Consider the following 19,103-nt stretch of genomic DNA (forward strand, 5'->3'; position numbering starts at 1 on the left):
ACCGGTCTGTAATTCCCCATGTCCCCTCTACTACCCTTTTTGAAAATTGGGTCCACTGACGCCACCCTCCAGTCCTTTGGAACTTCGGTTCTCCACGAGGCCTCAAAAATGGAGGCCAGCTGGTGCAAGAGGACTCACCCCCCCAACTTGTGAAGTACTCTTGGGTGTAACCTGTCAGGTTCCAGTGCCTTTGTAACATCCAGTGCCCTGAGGACCGCTTCAACTTCTAGGGGGGTGACTCTAATCTGTGTCCCTAATGTGCCTCATTTGATCCCCCATGTAGATCTCCCCCATTCTGCTTTGGGGAGAACACAGAGACGAAAAAATCATTTAGCATCTGTACCTGTTCCCTCACATCAGTCACCAAATCCCCTTCCTTCTTTTTAAGTGGTGTCACCACCTGTTTCTCCTTCCTCTTGCTATTTACATGTTGATAATAGCCGTTTTTGTTGCTCCTGATTTTCTTTGCAAGTCTCAGCTCATAATCAACCTTAGCCTTGCGAAGAATCCTGCAACAAGCCTCCTCCTCCTGGAATACTCTTTTGACTACTTGCCCCAGTACCCATTTCCTACTGAGGTTCCTCTTATATCTAGTCCCTCTTACCACCTACTTTCACATCCATGGCGGCACTCTCCTTCACCTCCCCGCCTTACTAGCTAGCTGTATCATCAAGGCTTGTGCCTCCAAGACTTCCTTTTTTAGTGCCATCCACTCCTACTGAACTCCCTTGCCTTCCAGTAACCTCCCCCAGGAGACTTTTCCCAATCTGGACTTCAGCTGGCCAAAATTGGCCCTCTTGAAGTCCTAGGTTCTAGTACTCGACCTGCTGCACATCGCCATTTCTCTGAACTGAAAGCAAAGGATGGAGTGATCACTTGCATCCAGAGCTGCCTAATCTGTACCCTATCTATCAGCTCCTCCCTGTTGGTCAAGACCAAGTCAAGGATATCACCCCCCCCCCCATTGCCTCTCGGACCTTTGCGTGAAGAACCCTCCCTCTATAGCGTTTAAGGAAGCAACATGACCTGGCTGTCACCTCTGAGTGAGTCTCTCAACTAAAATCTGGGAGATTGAAATCTCCCATAATTACTGTGCCCCCCCTCCAAGATATCTTTCCAATTTTATTTTTTAGGACACCGTCCAGGGTCTCAAGTTGACCCGGAGGACAATAACGTACCCCCACTGTCAGGTCCCTCTCTGTGTCAAAACCCCTTAGTTTCACCCAGACTGCCTATGCTAAATCCCCATCTGTGATGCATTCTATCTCACCGCATTCTATCCCTTCCCTGATGTATAAAGCCACGCCCCCACCTCTCTTTCCCTTCCTGTCCTTCCTAAAAAGGTGATACCCCTTTACATTCCAGTCTTGCCTTTCATCCCACCAAGTTTCCATGATCCTCAACAGGCCATATCCTCCTATTCCCAGGAGAGTATCAAGCTCTTCCTGCTTATTACCCATGCTCCTAGCACTGGTGTACGTGCATGTCAGCTCCTTTCCACAGATCCTTTTCTTTGGGATTTCAGGCCTTCTCCTTCCTCCCATCTTCCTTGGTATCAATATCCTTTTCAAAGAAATCCTGCCAGCAGCTGTAGTATCTCTAACACCTTGGTTGCAAAACCATGATCCTCCCCCCTCACTTGTCCAGTGTGGACAAGTTTCTGGGGGACTGAACCCCCCCACCCCCCGGCTGAGTTTAAAGTCTTCTGGATGAAGCTTGCTAAAGCATTCCTGAAGGATCTTTCCCCCATCCTCGTGAGGTGCACCCCACCCTTGCCAGAAGTATATTGGCAAGAGACCAGGTACTGTGGTTGAGGAGCCTGAAGTGTTCCTTCTGGCACCACATCCTGAGCCAGTCATTCGCCTCTGCAAACCTCCTTTCCCTGGCTGGCCCAAATCCCCGGACCAGTAAGAGAAAAAGGCCACTTGGACTTTTAGGTCCCTGAGTTTCTTTCCCAGAGTTTCAAAGTCCCTGGTGATCCCACCCACCCTGCCTGGCTGTGTTGCTTGTCCTCACGTGGATCACCAGAAGTGATTGGTGACCCCTGGAGGGAAGAAGACACTCTACTCTGTCACATGCCGGATACCTGCGCCTGGCAGGCAAGAGACCTCCCTCGCTTCAAGGTCAGGGTGGCATATTGCTGCCTCAGTCCCCCTTAGCAGGAAGTCCCCAACAATGATCACCCATTGGTATCTCTTCCTGGTGGCAGTAGACAACCGTGCCTGAACCCTTGCTTCTCTTTCAGCACCCCCCTGGCCTCACCTGGTCCCAGGCTGGGCATCCTGGGCAGGTCGGTCCCCCAAGTCCTCAGCCCCAGCCTCCAAGCAGAGAAAACCTGTTTCCCAGCTCCAGGTCGGTGCCATGTGATGGTGGAGGCAGCATGGCCGCCTCCTCCTGTGGGTGACATTCCTCCATGTCTCCTGGCTGTTTCTCCCTTGGCCCCTCCCTCAACCTTCTGCCTGGAGCAGGTCTGCTCTGGGGTGGCCTGGAGAGTTCTGTTGTCTCTCATACAAGCTACCCCCTCCTCTGGGAGGGTCACCAGCTTGCACCAGGGGCAAGGCTCAGCCTCATATTAGGTGCCATCAAGTGCCGTATTTTAAGTGTTCTAATTTGGATCATGGCATATTGCAGATAGATCAGCAGTGGATGAGAAGTGCTCTTCCAGGTTATTTAACAAAGCAGATAGGAGAAGAACACATTTTATGGTGGAGATATTTAACTTGAAGAAAAGCATATTGTGGAATTTTTATTTATACTTCTAATGAGATGAAGTTAGAAGACAAACTGTTCTTACATATATTCTTATCTATGCATTAAGAAGCGCCCCTTATTAGGCAAATTGGTGGTGAGGGAGGGAGGAATGAAATAATCAAAGAGTGTTGCAGAACAATTTGGGAATGTCCATGGGATCTCTGTCAACAGAGTTTGAGCCACCCTGTGTTAGGGGCAGCATTTGTTCTGAACCCCTGCAGCATTGACTTCAAGTATAATGCTTGATTGTGTTCTGCAGCAGTTAATGGCACCCTATGAACTGAGTCGTGGAAAGTATAAGAGTGTATTCTTTGTGATGGCTCTCTTCTTTGCAGTAAGGATTGTATCTATAGTAGGTTTTGCTATTTTCCGCTGGAATTGTTTTATTTGCCCCAAGGGATCCATTGTGGTTCTGGTACTTCCTCAGGGGACAGATTCCCTGTTTTCAGTTCTGTCTGCCATTGTACCCTGTTAAAGTGATTGGAAGGTGCTAATGCAGCTTATTTGTATATTCTGTTCTATAATTCTATTTCTCAGAAAGTTTATACAAATAAAAGTATTTTTTTTCCTTTCTAGGAACAGCTGGGGAAGCAGTTGATTAACCCAACATGCCTTGTTGCAGACTTCAGCAAAACTGAGGTTATTTTTCTTACAATTTTAAAAGATACAGTTTTAATTATTAAAGTTTGCTTATTTATTAATATTTATATACAACTTTAAATAAGATCCCTAAGTGGCTTACATATAGCAATATTAAAATAACAGCTTAATTATACTTTTAAAAACACTTCAGCTACAATAACAGTAAAAACAATTTTAAAAAACACTAAAATTGGAGTTACATTATGATTAATTCCAGGCTTTAAAGCCTGCTAGTCCTTTTGTATCTTGCCTTTTCCTCAAGGGGCAAAATTATATATTTGGGATTCCCAAGCAATCATCTTTCAAAGTATTGAGCAGGATTGTTCCTGCTTAATTTCACACTAGGACCTACCTCAGGCATTTTCATATGTATTGCTGGGGTTTTGATTTAAGTGCTTGTAAAACTCGGTTTGGTTTAACTGCAAGGCCTTGTGTGAACATAACATATCTCAGCTTATTAATCTGAAGTATACATGAGCTGCATTTTCATCATGCTGTGATTGAAGACTTTCTTGATTAATTAACTATACTTTCCTCTTATATCCAGACTAGAGAAGATCAGAACATACCAGGATCTGAAACCATGGTTTGAAATTGGGTTCAGATCCTGGTTTCTTCTAAATGGTAAGCATATTTTATCAGTTTGGATGCAATGGAAAGCTATGATTAATGAACTCAGGAAGTATTCAATCAGCATGTACCAAAAGGGAATGAATAAATATATTGTGCAAGACATAGTGCTCAAGGCTCGTGTATATTTCGGTTCAATGAGCCACAATATTTTTACATTTTAATAGGGATTTCTAAGTTTAGTTTGCTTATTGTGAGCTGCTGTGGGCATATTATGGAAAAGAAGTATATGAAAATATTAAAATACCTTACATTAGCTAGAGCAATTTGTTTTAAAACATCAGTAAATTCAAATTAGATAAAATGATCAATAATATAGGATTAATTCAATATTACAGTGAAATAATCTAGACAATACTTAATGAAGTGCAAAATCATCAGCACAATAGATTGATAATAAGCAAGTTAACCTCATAACTAGGATTAGACTTGCTAGTCCAAGGGCTAAAGCAGCCTGGCTTAAGCATGCTTCAAAAGGGATAGCTTAATATGATTTCAGAGTTATGTAACTTTCTTGTGTCATGTCAGGATGTATGGCCGTACCACTGACATCATGCTCAACCCCATTTTTCCCTTTCCATGCCTCCTCCCAGCATGGAGCAGGGCTGGGAAGGAGTGGCTAACTGCAGGGTCCCTAAGGTCTTAGGGATTTGGCTCATGACAGGAGTGAGGGCTATTGCTTAGCAGCAAAGGCTTAGCTTTAGAAAGGAAGTGGGAGGTGCTTCATAGTACAAGACTTTCTTCATAGGGCATAGTTCACAGGGCAAGACTTTCTTAATGTTAAGGTTCTATCTTCTTGTGGAAAGAACAGAACATTCCTGGTCTCTGGTCCAAAAAGTTGAAGGAGAAGTCACAAGTAAGGGAAGTTCTCTGACTTCTCATCTAGGGAATGCTAACATGAATAAAAAGGAAGCGCTGAGGAGTGACAGTGATGGCAAAACATTGTTCCTAGCTATCTTTGTGTTTTGGCTGCCAGGGCTAGTGTTACATTATCCTAGCGGGTCACAGCAAACAGCACACAAGTCTAGTCTTACTTTGCTAAAGTTCATCATGGTTATGCATTAGGAAGATACAGTATTCTTTTTCATGTACAGTTGATAGCTAGGTTTGTTCAACCACATCCATAGTGGATCCATAACGCTGCTGGCTGGGCCAGGGAAGTGATAAGTGTGTCCTTGAGAAAGTGGGTGGTTCCATGCTGCCTAAAAAAAGCAGTGGTGAAACCTCCACTGAAGAAACCCTCTCTGTACCTAAAAGGTCTTAACAACTTTAGGTTGGTAGTAGCCAGCCGGCTCCAGGCATTCTTGGATGAGGCTAATTATCTAGATTCATTTCAGTTAGGATTCAGGCCAGAGTTTGGCACAGAGATAACCTTGATTGACCTGTCTGGTGAAATATGTCAGAAGAAAGAGTTTAACCCTGTTGATGAACCCATTCTGCAGCCAGAGCAAGCAAACAGGGAGAGCAGACAGTTTGGCAGAGGAGGAGTTGTAGTAGAAGAGGGGGCAGACAAAGGCAAAGGCAAAGCAGAGACAGGCCTGCACTGGCAGAGCCAATAGTCTTTTGTTTTTCCAAGAGACAATTGAAAGGAGGTTCCAGATTAGCTGGTTGCTGATGGCTGACTAACTGAAGGGGAGTGGCCTGATCAGCTAGCAGCAGTTGTGTGGGTGGGGTGATTCATTCTGGTTCCTGACTCCGAGCAGAGCAGAGCAAGCTGCCCCAATTCGTCCAGGGACTCTGGGATACAAGCAGCCAGGCTCCTAGGAAGTGAAGCTAACCTTTAGTGAATACATTCAAAAGCACCAGTTGTCACAACAGACCACCCAAGGACAGAATCACTAAGGTTGCACAAACAATGGACCAAGGAGACTCCACAGTGGTGGTGGCCTGCAAAAACGGCAACAGCTGCATACTAGTAGCTCTGATACAAGAAAAGGTGAGAGCACTGGAGCAGTGAGTGTCCATCCTCCGGATAATAAAAGAAAATGAAGGGTTTTTAGACAGAGCAGAGGAGCTGCAACAGCTAAGTGTAGCCCAGAAGCAAGAAGAGCATCAGCAAGCTGAGGCAGCAGAAGAGAACCCCGAGGGAAGGGAAGGTGAGGAAACTCTCTGGAACAGGGCGACAGACGCAAAAGACCAAGAAAACACTGTGCACCAGTGGAAGCAGTGGAAGTCTCGAACCGCTTCAAGTTACTTGAAGAAGGGACATGTGAGAAACCCACTGTGAAAGAAGTACATGACATACTGTGTAACTCTTAAAAAGAGACAAAAAGCCAATCAAGCAAGGAAAAGGATACCAAAGTTGGCTACACCAAAAGGAGAAGAGTGATTGTTGTGGGAGATTCCATGTTGCACAAGATGGAAAAATATGTATGTCACAGTGACCCAGAGAATCACCAAGTATGCTGCCTCCCTGGTGCCAAGGTTAAAGATACAACCAACAAGTTTACACAGCTCCTAGAATCCACTGACAAATACCCCTTCCTTCTCTTCCATGTGGGAATGAACAACAGTGCCATGAGAAGCTTCACTCAAAATCAGACTTCGAAGCTCTAGGGTGGAAAATCCAAAACACTGGGGCTCATATAGTCTTTTACTCAATCCTACCAGTACATGGAAGAGGAACTGTTAGGGAAAGAAAAATTCTTCAAGTGAATGACTGACTACAATGGTGGAGCTGTAAAGAGAGATTTGGATTCTGGGACCACAAGCTAAGCAATTGGCAAATGACGGGCTGTACCTCACAAGAACAGGAAGCAGATGTTTGGCCACTACATGAAAAACTTAATCAGGAAAGCTTTAAACTAGAAGCTATAGGGAAGGACATGTGCAGCATGGCATACCATCACCTGGCAAAGACATAATATACTTCAACAGAGAAAGACCTCAAGTAGGGCCCAGCACCAGTCTGCCAAACCACCTAGGAAGAAAATCAGGGCATAGCCAGAATGAACTTGGATATCTCTATACCAGTGCCCAGAGTATGGGAAGGAAACAACACAAACTTGAGCTCATAGTACATGAGGGCAATTACAATCTTATAGGAGTAACGGAGATTTGGTGGGATGACTCACAGGACTGGAACTCTACAACTGATGTATAGAACCTGTTCAAGAAAAATCGAAAGGACAAAAGGGGAGGTGTAGTTTCACTATACCTAAGAGCCACATTATCTGCACAGAAATACAAGATGGGGAACTTAGTGGAGGGTCATGCAGGAGGAACAATGGCACAAACTTAGAGGGTGCAACCTTCGAAAAGCAACTTGCAAGGATTTCCAAGAAGAATGATATAGCCATCATGGGAGACTTCTATTTCCCCAGTATATGCTGGGAGACAAATTCTGCCAAGCATGGTCCCTCCAAGAGATTCCTGACATGTGTTGCCAACAACTTTCTCCAGCAGAAAATAGAGGAAGGTACGAGAGGATCAGCTATCCTTGATTTAATACTAACTAACAGGGATGGCCTGGTGGACAAAATAACAGCCATGGGAACTCTGGGGGAAAGTGAGCATGTGATACTTGAATTCTCAATTATGAAGGAGAGAAAGGGTAACTGGAGCCCAACAAGCATCCTGGACTTGAAGAAAGCCAACTTTAACAAACTCAGAAAAATGATAAACAAAGTGCCAATAGGCTAAACATGAGCCAACAATGTGATGCAGCCACCAAAACATTAATGCTATTTTAGGATGCATTAACAGAAATATTACTTCCAAATCACAAGAAGCAGCAGGTCCTCTATAGTCCTCACTAGTCAGACCTCATCTGGAATACTGTGTCCTGTTCTGGCACCAAGATTTAAGAAAGATGCAGGAAAATTAGAAAGGGTCCAGAGGAGAGCAACAAAAATGATCCAGGGTTTGGAAACACTGCCCTATGATGAGAGACAGAGAGAACTGGGCATGTTCAGCCTTGAGAAGACTGAGGGGGGACATGATATCCCTCTAAAAGTAGCTCAAAGACTTTCACAAAGAGGAAGGTCAATATCAATATGACTGTGAAACCAGTTGCCTAGAGATGTGGTAGGCTCTCCCACACTAGAGATATTCAAAAAGTAACTGGATAGCCATCTGATTGGGATGGTGTTACTTTGTGTCCTGCAACAGCAGGGGGTTGGACCTGATGGCCTTCATGGCCCCTTCCAACTCGACTATTCTATGATCCTCCTGGTTCTCTTTGTGACTTTTGAAAGCACCAATGATGGTATCCTCCTAAATCAACTGCATGAGTTGGGAGTGGGTGGTACTGCTTCTGCTTGGATGGCCGGTTCCAGAATGTGGTGCTTGGGGAATACTGCTTGGTCTGTAGCATGAAGGTCTCCAGGGTTGGTTTTGTTCCCCATGCTATTTAATATCTACATTCCTGAGTTGTGACATCTGCAGTTTTGGGGTAAGTTGTCATCAGTACACTGATGCTACACAGCTCTATTCCTCTTTTTTCACTTTCATCAGGTGGGGTTGTGGATGTACTAAACTTATAGCTGCCTGTGTCAATGGACTGAACTAAAAAACTGAAGCTCAGTCCAAATAAGGCTGAGTTGTTGTTGGTGGGTGGCTGTTCTGGCGATATGGAGGGTGTTCAATCTGTTCTGATGAAGAGTTTCTGTTGAAGGAACAATTTCATAACTTGGGGGCCTCCTTGACTCATCTTTGTCATTTGAGGCTTGGGTGACCTTAGTGACGTGGAGTGCCTTTTACCAGTTTCAACTGGTAATCCAGCTATGCCCCTATGTGGACAGGGATAGCCTAGTTTCTTCTTTGTGGTCTCTGCATATCACACATGTTGGCATTATCACACAGCACAAGGCCTGGATCAGGGAGAAACTTCCAAAGCTAAATCTCATGGAGTGGGCAAGAGTTCCCCCCTCTTGCATGGCCTTCGATAAGAAGGCGAGGCTTCCACCCACTTCCTCAGTTTCTTTCTGACTGCGCACCTTGCTGCGTCACTTGATTGGTTTGAACTTTGTCGCTTACCTATTGTCCTTTGTTTCCTTCAGTGTCCCTTCCTTCCTTGTTTCTCCTGTTGAAAAAAACCCAAATATATATTTAATGAAATTCTCTCTTCTTGCAATATATTTATATCTATCTATCCATCCATCCATCCATCTATCTATCGGTAAAGGTTTCCCCATGACATTAAGTCTTGTTGTGTCCGACTCTAGGTGGAGGTGCTCCAAGGGAGCCAACGTATATCTGTAGGCAGTTTCTGTGGTCATGTGGCCAGCATGACTAAGTGTCGAGGCTCACAGAACGCTGTTACCTTCCCATCAATGTGGTACCTATTTATCTACATGCATTTACATGCTTTCGAACTGCTAGGTGAACTCCAAACAACCCTATTCCTTTTTTCCTTTTCACCTGTTACATGCTTGCTCACTCCCCACAGCCACCCTGCTGGCCTGAGGGACACCTATCACCTGTTCTTCTCCATGTTTCTCACTCTCCTCTTGTCTCCAATGGCCACAGGCTCTGTGTTCTGTAGCTGCACTTCATGCATTGCATGCCTCCCAGCCAGCACTGGCCACTCCCTATGCCTCCTCTGCCTTGGCAAGTGGCATTTAGTGGAGACTGGCCCACACTGCCAGGTGTTCAGAAAACAGACATGCTGATAGTGGGCAGAGTGACTGAAATTCATTTTATGGCAGCAGATCCTCCATGTGGCTGATGCAAAACTGAGGCTGAGTCCTGATGGCCTCCAGGTGGCCAAGACCATGTGAGCTGGGAAATGCTTGTGCAAAAGGGAGCACGAAGAGAGGCCACTGGCCACTGCTGTCATTTCCAAGAAGAAGAAACACCACATGGCTGCCCCCACATCTTCACCTGCTGTGAAGGGGTCTCCCATGTTGAGGCCTCAGCATGTTGGCGCAGGCCTTAAAAAGGCCCATGTGCACCCTCATCAATGCCACCCTGCTCCCAGTGTCAATGCCAGCACAACCCACTGCTCCTGAGCCCATGCCAGCTCCCACTCTCACTATCCACTGCCATGCCAACTAGCAGCTAGGTAGCCATGCACCACCATTAGGCTAGTGCATGCACCCACTGCCAGCCTTTACTGCAACCTTATTGGCCCTGTCTTGCCGTATCTGCGAACAGACTCTGGACAGTGTCGCCATCACCCTCCACCCAGCACAATCACTTGCACCACTTTGTGTGTGCACCTGATGCCTTCCAACACCAAGAGTGTGCAGACACCTCTCTGGCCTTCCTCAACGCCAGCCCAAGACTTCGCTGACGCCACAAGGCTTCCTCTGTGATGCAGGTGGTGTGCGTGCAGAGTGACACCAGGCCAACCCCAATGCCGCCACCAGCCCAGTCTACCACTCCAGGAGACCTCAATGCTGATGTCGATCTGGTTTACCACTCCAGAAACCATGCGTATTCTAGGCACCTCTATCAGCAGCCCACCAAGCTTACCAGCTCCAGACCCATCCTGCACAGGACCTTGTGGACTGTGATGGGAATGTGCTACTAGGGGCCATCGCTATCTGTTGCCATGCCTGGCTCCACTCCATGGACCTCCCTCAGGAGACTGGCTCCCACACTGAAGATATGCCATTTGACAGGGAGGGACTCTTCAGTGCCAGAATGGATGAGAGCATGGACTCCCTTCACAAGGCCAGAACCACCACCAATCATACGTGATTTTCCCAGTACCCTCAACCATGTAACTGTCAAGGTGTCCCTCTTGGTGCCAGCTGCCGTCCCTTCTTTCCTGATTGCTCTTTCAAGATCAAGGTGCCTGCCCTCCCTAAGAGGGAGGACTTCCAGACCAGGCAACCCCCCCACCCCCAAGTGTCATGATTACAGGCTAAGAGTCGAGTCCAGGCAGCCCCCCCCCCCAGGCCCCCAAGAGGTTCTGGATGACCACTCTGCAAGGTATCCTCCACCTGCTCAGGCAGGGTGACTGGTTTCCCATCATTGACCTCAAAGATGCCTATTTCTACATCCCTGTTAACCATGTCTACAGGCATTTCCTCAGACTCTGAATAGGGCAGGAAATTTTTCAGTTCTCTAGGCCCCTTGGCCTAGACACTGTGCTACACGTCTTCACCAAGTACATGGCTGTGGCCTGCACCTCCCTCTGGCTTCAGGGTGTTCAGGTTTTTCCATAGCTGGATGACTGGCTCTCACAGCCCCATCCAGAATGGATCTAGCACAGGCAGTGTACATCACCTGCTCTCTCCTGCAGATCCTGGGCTTCTGCATTAAGTCTGTTCTCTCCCCTACCCAGTCCATCTTCTTCTTAGGGGCTCACCTGGACTCCCTACCTGCACAGGCATTCCTCCCACAGTCATGGGTCAAGACTTTCACCTCCCTCGCCATGGCCATCAGGATTGCAGCCTGCTCCACTGCCCACACCATACAGAGACTCCTGGGTTTCATGGCCACCATGCTGTCAGTATTACTCCTCAGGACCCTTTTCTACACCTTCCCCTTTTCTCTGCTCACCAAGGTGACCACCAAAATCCAGAGGAACCACATGGATTGTCTCCTCATCACCCCCTGGTGGCTATGACAGCCATGGCTCCTGCTCCTCCCCCACCTATCCAACTGGATGTTCCTTCACCTACCACAGAACCACAACCTGCTCTCTCAAATGGAGGGCCAGGTGGTCCATCCAGGCATCAGGACCCTGGATCTGACTACCTGGAGGATTAGCTGGCAATAAACCCCCACTCAGCTCTTCCATCAGCCATCACCTCCATTTCACAGGCTGCCCTAAAGCCCTCCACATGCAAGTCCTACTTGGCCAAATGGACTGCCTTCACTTGCCAGCCCAGGGTGGGAGGCCGAGACCCCTCCCATTGACCATAATCCTCTTTTACCTCCAGACATACTTCAGCTCAGGACTGTCTGTCCTCCATCAAAGTTCACCTGGCTGTGATCTCAGATTTACACCCCACCATCCAGGGGTTCTCTCTGTTCACACACCCTTTAACATGCAGATTCCTCTGTGGCCTCCAAAATATCACTCCACCAGTATGCCCCTCTACACCTTCATGGAGACTCTCTGTCATCCTACACTCCCTCACCAGATGACCACTCGAGCCCATGGTGATGACCAAACTCCGCCTCCTGTCCTGGAAGATAGCATTCCTTGTTGTGGTCACTTCAGTTTGCTACACAAGCGAACTGGCCACTCTTATGGTGGATGCCCCATACCTACACTTTCCACACAGACCCACAGTTCCAGCCCAAAGTCTCTTCCATATGTACCAAGATATTCTTCCAGCCTTCTTCCTGAGCCCATTCATTCCTTTAGAGGCATTGCTCCACTGCCTGGATGTCCACAGAGCCCTTGCCTTCTACATGTCATGTACAGAACAGCTCTGCTGCAGAAACTGTCTTTTCATCTGCTACAACAGCCAGACTAAGGGGGACACTGTCTTGCCCCAGAGACTTTCGAAGTGGATATCCAGTACCGCCATCCTAGCCTATGAGATAGTGGGGCTTGACCTTTCCACACACCCTCGCACACACTCCATGCAAGTACAGGCTACATCTTCTGCTTCCCTGGATGGAATCCCTCTCAACGATGTCTGCAGTGCTGCCAAAGGTCCACACCATCGACCTTTGGCCAGCACTACAATGTTGACGTATGTGCAAGACAGGACTGCACCTTCAGCAGGGCAGTCCTGTTAGCTCTCCTGTAGTGACAACAGCTTCTCCATCCATGAAGGGTAAGCTTGCTAGTCATCCACATGTGTGATGCACAGAGATCACGAAGAAGGCAGGTTGCTTATCCATAACTGTTGTTCTTTGAGTAGTCATCTGTGCAATCATACAACTTGCCCTCTGCCCCACTGGCTGTTGTCAGACTGCCACACCCCCTTCTTGCCACATGGGGTCATTCAAGGATGTGGAGGGGATGAACCTGATACCCTTTGGTTGCCTGGAGGTATTGTGATTCTTCGTTGTGGCCTCTGTGCATCACACATATGGGTGCTGCGCCTGTGCAGTGCCTGTAGCCAGGAAGATTTAAAGCTTAACGGTTTTGACGGGAACTCTGCACCCCTCCCCCCCACAGTATAAGAAGGCAGAGTGCCCACCATTTCCTCAGTCTTGCGACCGCTGTCTGCTGTGCCTCGAGCCTTTCGTCTCTCAGTTCGTAGCTATATCGTGTATCTTGTTCTCCCTAAACCGCTGTTTCTCTTAGCTGCTTGTTAAGATTCCAAGTTATTACCCTCCCTGTTACCCCCCCCCCCCAAAAGTTTTTCTCTTTTACATTCTAAGCTTCACTATCTTCTCTTTTTCATTCTCGATGGCTCAGTGTGCGGCTTTCCGCAAGTGCTCTCAGTGTGGATCTAAGATGTCTTCTACTGATCCGTACAACCTGTGTCTCCTTTGTCTTGGAGATGGACACAGGACCGATTAATGCGGCCATTGCCAGGCCTTTACAAAGCAGGTGAGGAAAAATTGAGAGAACTGCTTGCGCAAACTCTTATGGGACTAGGCAGCCATGTTGGGATCCATCTCTGATGGAGAGATCCAGGACTCTCCTCAGATGGCTCCTTTCCTCAGATGTGCCCACACCACAGCCGTCACCTGAGGCTTTCCCAAGGGCCCCGCCTCAGCAGGTGCGATACCAACAGCATGCCTCTATCCATCCCTCTGGAGAATGAGTGCAAGTGCCCCATGGATGGGCCCACAGTGAACCATGGGACGACTATGCACCATATGGGTAGTACCCTTCGGTATGTGACCGCCCATTCTCCGGTCCTGAGGGACATTCCATCAACATCCGGCGCAGCTCAGTCCAGGCACCCTTCTTCGCCGGCCGACTCCTCCTCCAGTCCTCTGCTCCATTATGACTCTGAGTCAGAGGACTTGGAAGTAGTGTCCACTTCACTGGACACGGTGATCACCACTCAAGGCCCCAGCTCACCGGAGGAGTTGTACTCGACATTTGGGGAATTGATGGTGAGATTGATGAGGTCACTGGAGATTGAAACACGGCACCGCTTCAATCCCAGTACTGATAAGTTTTACATCATCAAAAGCGAACAATCTGCAACCATCATTTTGCTGCTTATCACCACGCTTCGTCAGGCGATGATGGAACCTTGGAACTTCCCCAATCAGCTGCAGCCGACTTCACGACGTTACGAATCCATGTATCGAGTTTGTGAACAGGCTATTCCATTCCTCCTGTGTCACCTGAGACTGAACTCAATCGTCGTGGAGTCGTCTCAAGGCCGCAAGTCGAGGGAACACACCACTCCTTGCGATAAATTAGGACGGATGATCAACATGGTGGCTCATCGTATTTACGCCGCCACAGGTCTCAGCCTCCGGATTTTCAATTATGAGGCGACGCTGGCCCTCTACCAGTATTTTCTTATGCAAAAGCTGGAAAATATCACAGCATTGCTTCTGAAACAGCAAAGAGACCTGGCCCTGATTTTCACTAAAGAGGTAATGCAGGTGGCAGTCCAACAACTCTCCATGGCAAGACATGATGTCGATTGCAACTCGAGGGCCCTTGTTGGTGCTGTAGCCCTCTGTCGCCATTCCTGGCTCTGGAACTGCAACTTTCTGGATGAAACGAAGCGCCGCATCAAGAACATGCCCTTCAACGGCTCGAGGCTGTTCAATGCTCGGACAGACCACAAGATGAAGACGATTCATGAATCGCATGTGACAGCTCGTCGGATGGAAGTCCCCAACCAGTCTCGACGTAAGTGGTCATGGTCCCGTCCATTGTACCAGTATCAACCCTATACACAATTCTCTGGCCGGCAGCAGTTTCAGCCTTGTTAGCAGCGCTGAAAGCAACCACCACAGCATTTTCAACAGAGCTGCCGCCGACTGGATTCAGATAAACGCCAGTGCTGACGGGCTGAGCGAGCCTCTTCTCATCTCCTGAACCCACCCTCCCCTCTTCCTTTTGGGGATCGACTGCAAAGTTGACTCCCCATTTGGGAGTCCATCACATCTGATCAGTGGGTTTTATCCATCGTGGAGTATGGTTACAGAATTGATTTCGATACCGTACCCCCATCGGGACTGATCCAATTTACACCTCAGTCATTGGTTCTCAAAGACAAAGTTCAACAGCTTCTTCGTAAGGGAGCAATCCTACAACTTACACGCTCCGAGGGGTTACATGGTTTCTACTCGAGATATTTCATGGTTCCTAAACATGACGGTGGTCTTCGTCCGATATTGGACTTACATGGTGTCAACAAATTCATCAAAACTAAAAAGTTTCGGATGACCACCCTTCAAAACATTCTTCCGTTGCTCAGGAGAGAGGATTGGTTTGCTTCTCTGGAATTAAAGAATGCTTATTTTCATATCAGCATCCATCCATCTCACAGGTGTCTTCTTCGATTTACGGTCGGTTATGACCTGTTTGAATATAACGTTTTACCGTTTGGACTGGCTACAGCTCCTTGGGTCTTTACTAAATGCATGGCCCCGGTGTGTGCTCATCTCCGGCTCCAGGGAATTCAAGTGTACCCTTACCTGGACGACTGGTTGATTGTCTCCTCATCTAGAGAAGGCCTTCGATCGTCGATTTGGACTACTTGTACCCTCTTAGATGATTTGGGACTGTGTATTAACCACAAAAAAATCATGCCTTGTTCCTTCACAGATCATCGATTTCATCGGCGCCTGTCTCGACTCTACAATAGCGAAAGCCTTCCTTCCTCAGGGACAACAAGACAACCTTCGTGCATCCATTCGGCAAATCCACATGGACAGAACTGTTCCAGTACTATCGGTGCAAAAGCTCCTCGGACACATGGCCTCCACGGTCTCTGTGGTCCCGCATGCCAAACTACGGATGAGGCCCCTCCAACTGTGGTTCAATGGCCTCTTCAAGCCTCAATGAAACTCGCCTTGCTGGCTCCTCCACCTCCCAACTTCCATTCTCCAGACCTTATCATGGTGGACTATACAGAACAATCTGTCTGTTGGCATTCCGTTCCGCCCGCCTCACCCAACACTGACTTTGTTCACCGATGCCTCCCTCACCGGGTGGGGAGCCCTGTGTGCTGGCCTCCGTACTCAAGGCACCTGGGACTATCACGAGACCACCAAGCACATCAATTACCTAGAGCTACTGGCAGTCTTCAAAGCCCTTCATTCGTTTGAGGGCACTTTTCGGGGACAAATTGTTCAAGTTGTCTCCGACAACATTGTAACTGTATTCTATATAAACAAATAGGGCAGAAAGAAGTCTGCCTCCCTGGCTCACCTGGCTATGGAACTGTGGGACTGGTGAATTCCGAGGAAAATTACCCTCCTCGCTGTTCACCTAGCCGGTACCAACAATGAGGAGGCGGACGCATTCAGCAGACAGATTTCGACGACCCACGAATGGGAATTAGATCGTCAAATCTGCCATCACCTCTTTCAGACTTGGGGCCCTCCAGACATAGATCTGTTTGCCACTCATGCGAACATGGTATGCAAGGCATACTGCTTCCGAGCAGGTATCGGCCCGGGTTCGAGAGGGGACATTCTAATGATCTCGTGAATGAACACGTTCTTTTATGCATTCCCTCTGATACCACTTATTACGAGAACTCTCACCAAGATCACCTTCGACGAGGCTCAGGGAATTCTTGTCATTCCCTGGTGGCCCCACCAACCATGGTTTCCTACCATTCTCCGTCTGTCCGGCAACACCTTTCAGCGACTGCCTCTGATACCTCATCTAATAACTCAGCAGAACGGAGGTGTATGTTACCTGGATCTTCCTTCACTCAATTTAACAGCCTGGCTCATTTGATGAGTCACGGTGCTTCTTCGGTACCGATGGCTCCCATGGTCCCGACACCAACCTGGTGGTGTCTGGACACTACTGCTCGTTCTTCCTCGATACCGACAAACACTACATCAGATCTGAGTGCTCTGCATCCTGATATTCAATTCATTCTCCAGTCTGCGCTAAGACCTATGACCTGCTGCTCTTATGTGGCTAAATAGAGGCGTTTCACGTCTTTTGCTGAATCCAATAACTTTGTTGCTCACTCAGCCTCCATTGAACATATTCTTCAATTTCTCCTGTCATTACACCAGACTGGACTGAAACCCTTATCCATCAAAGTTTACATTGCAGCAATTTCTCATTACCGTGGCCAGGTGGCAGGCTCATCGATATTTTCTAATGTCCTCATTCGTCGATTCCTTTGAAGACTACAGAATCTTCAGCCACCGATTAGACCAATTATTCCAAATTGGAGCCTCTCTGTTGTTCTACAGGCGCTCACCAGGTCTCCTATAAAGCCCTTGGCAACTACCGACTTACGCCTCTTGTCCTGGAAGACTGCCTTTCTTGTTGCTATCACATCGGCTAGAAGGGCCAGTGAGCTCTGTGTGCTCTGTATATACCCTCCTCATCTCAGTTTCCACAAGGAGAAGATTGTTGTGCATACCAACTCAGCATTCTTACCAAAAGTTGTGTCACCTTTCCATTGTCAATCAAGACATTATTTTAGCAGCCTTCTTCCCTACTCCATCTATGCCTATAGAGCGATCACTATACTCTCTTGACATTCGTTGCTGCCTCGCTTTCTACAGATCTAGCACAGAACCCTTTCACAAAACTAGCCGACTTTTCATCAAGTATTCAGAATATGACAAGGGATCTCCTATTGGATCCCAAAGGCTTTCCAAATGGATTGTACAGACCATCGAGCTGGCATATCAACTTGCTAAGTTGGACTTACCTGTCATGCCCAGAGGACATTTCACAAGGGCTGTTGCAGCTTCTTCTGCCTTTTCTGCTGGCATTCTGATCTAGGACATATGCAAGGCTGCCACTTGGACTACTCCTTGCACTTTTGCCAGACATCACCACCTGGATGTGCATGCCAGACCACCTGGATGTGCATGCCAGACAGGATTGCTGCTTTGGTCAGGCAGTCCTTTCTTCTGTTCTCCAATGATGACACCGCCCCGCCTCCGGGTCTGGTAAGCTTGCTTAATCACCCATATGTGTGATGCACAGAGTCCACGACAAAGAAAGGCAGGTTGCTCACCTGTAACTTTCGTTCTTCGAGTGGCCATTGTGCATTCCCACAACCCACCCGCTGGCCCCACTCAGTGTCGGTGACTGGGTTTCTATGGTACTGTGTTTCCCTTGACGGCGGATCCGCAGACGGGTTCTCTTCATATATATTTCTATGTATATGTCTGCTTAGTGTTGAGCAGGTGCTCTGTAATACTTAACACTCCCGCTTGGGGGTGAATGGTTGGTCTTCAGTAGACTGATGAAATGGCAGGCACTCCGCCTTCTTATACTGTAGCAGGGGAGGGGTGTGGAGTTCCCACCAAAACCGTTAAGCTTTTAAATCTTTCCAGCTACAGGCACTGCGCAGGCACAGCACCCATATGTGTGAATGCACAGATGGCTGCTCGAAGAACAACAGTTACAGGTGAGCAACCTGCCTTTTCAAGACACCTGAAGAAGTGGACGGGAGCCCTTCCTTCTTATCCAGGGCATCAGAAGCAGAGGCTCCTGGCCACTCCATGACATTTAGTTTTGGCAGTTTCTGTCTGATCCAGGCCTTATACTGCACGGCAATGTCCACATGTGTGAATGTACAGATGACCACTTGAAGAATGACAGCTGCAGGTAAGCAACCTGCCTTTCTGTGCTGTGGTAATCTCTAGGTTAGATTACTGTAATCTGTGTGAAACTGTTCTTGAAAGCAGTTCAAGAGCTTTGGCTTGTGCAAAATGCAGCAGCCAGATTAATGATTTGGACCAGAAGCCTGGAACATAAATACAATATGGTTTGCTTGCACTGGTTGCCTGTATGCTTCTGAGCCCAAGATAAGGGGCTGATTTTAATTTATAAAGCATTTCACGGCTTGGGATAGCAATAACTGTTGGAACATCTTTCTCAATCCAAATCTATTTAGACACTGTGCTCAATATCTGAAGCCCTTTTTGTCAGATATGTGAACACCAAAGAAAACTATGTTGTACATCCAATAACATAGGGTATAGGCCATGAAAGTGGTTGCCATAATAAATCTGGTACTTTAAAGTGCCACAGGAGTCTTGTTCTTGCAGCAGTAGGTTTAACTTGATCATCCCTCGGAATATAGACAGACTTC

The 19,103-nt window shown here is 47.6% G+C and overlaps 1 protein-coding gene across 3 annotated transcripts in view; it reads left to right on the top strand.

Annotated features, from left to right (window-relative positions):
• Positions 1-19,103, top strand: part of UBA6 (ubiquitin like modifier activating enzyme 6) — a 125,237-nt gene that overhangs the window by 30,280 nt on the left and 75,854 nt on the right. For all 3 annotated transcript variants that reach the window (XM_044447392.1, XM_044447394.1, XM_044447393.1), the window contains exon 11: positions 3,328-3,390. In XM_044447392.1, the coding sequence (XP_044303327.1) occupies positions 3,328-3,390 (63 nt within the window). The remainder of the gene's footprint in view (positions 1-3,327; positions 3,391-19,103) is intronic.

The sequence above is a fragment of the Varanus komodoensis genome, unplaced genomic scaffold (genome assembly GCF_004798865.1).
Source record: "Varanus komodoensis strain SLA01 unplaced genomic scaffold, ASM479886v1 scaffold51, whole genome shotgun sequence".
Taxonomy (NCBI): domain Eukaryota; kingdom Metazoa; phylum Chordata; class Lepidosauria; order Squamata; family Varanidae; genus Varanus; species Varanus komodoensis.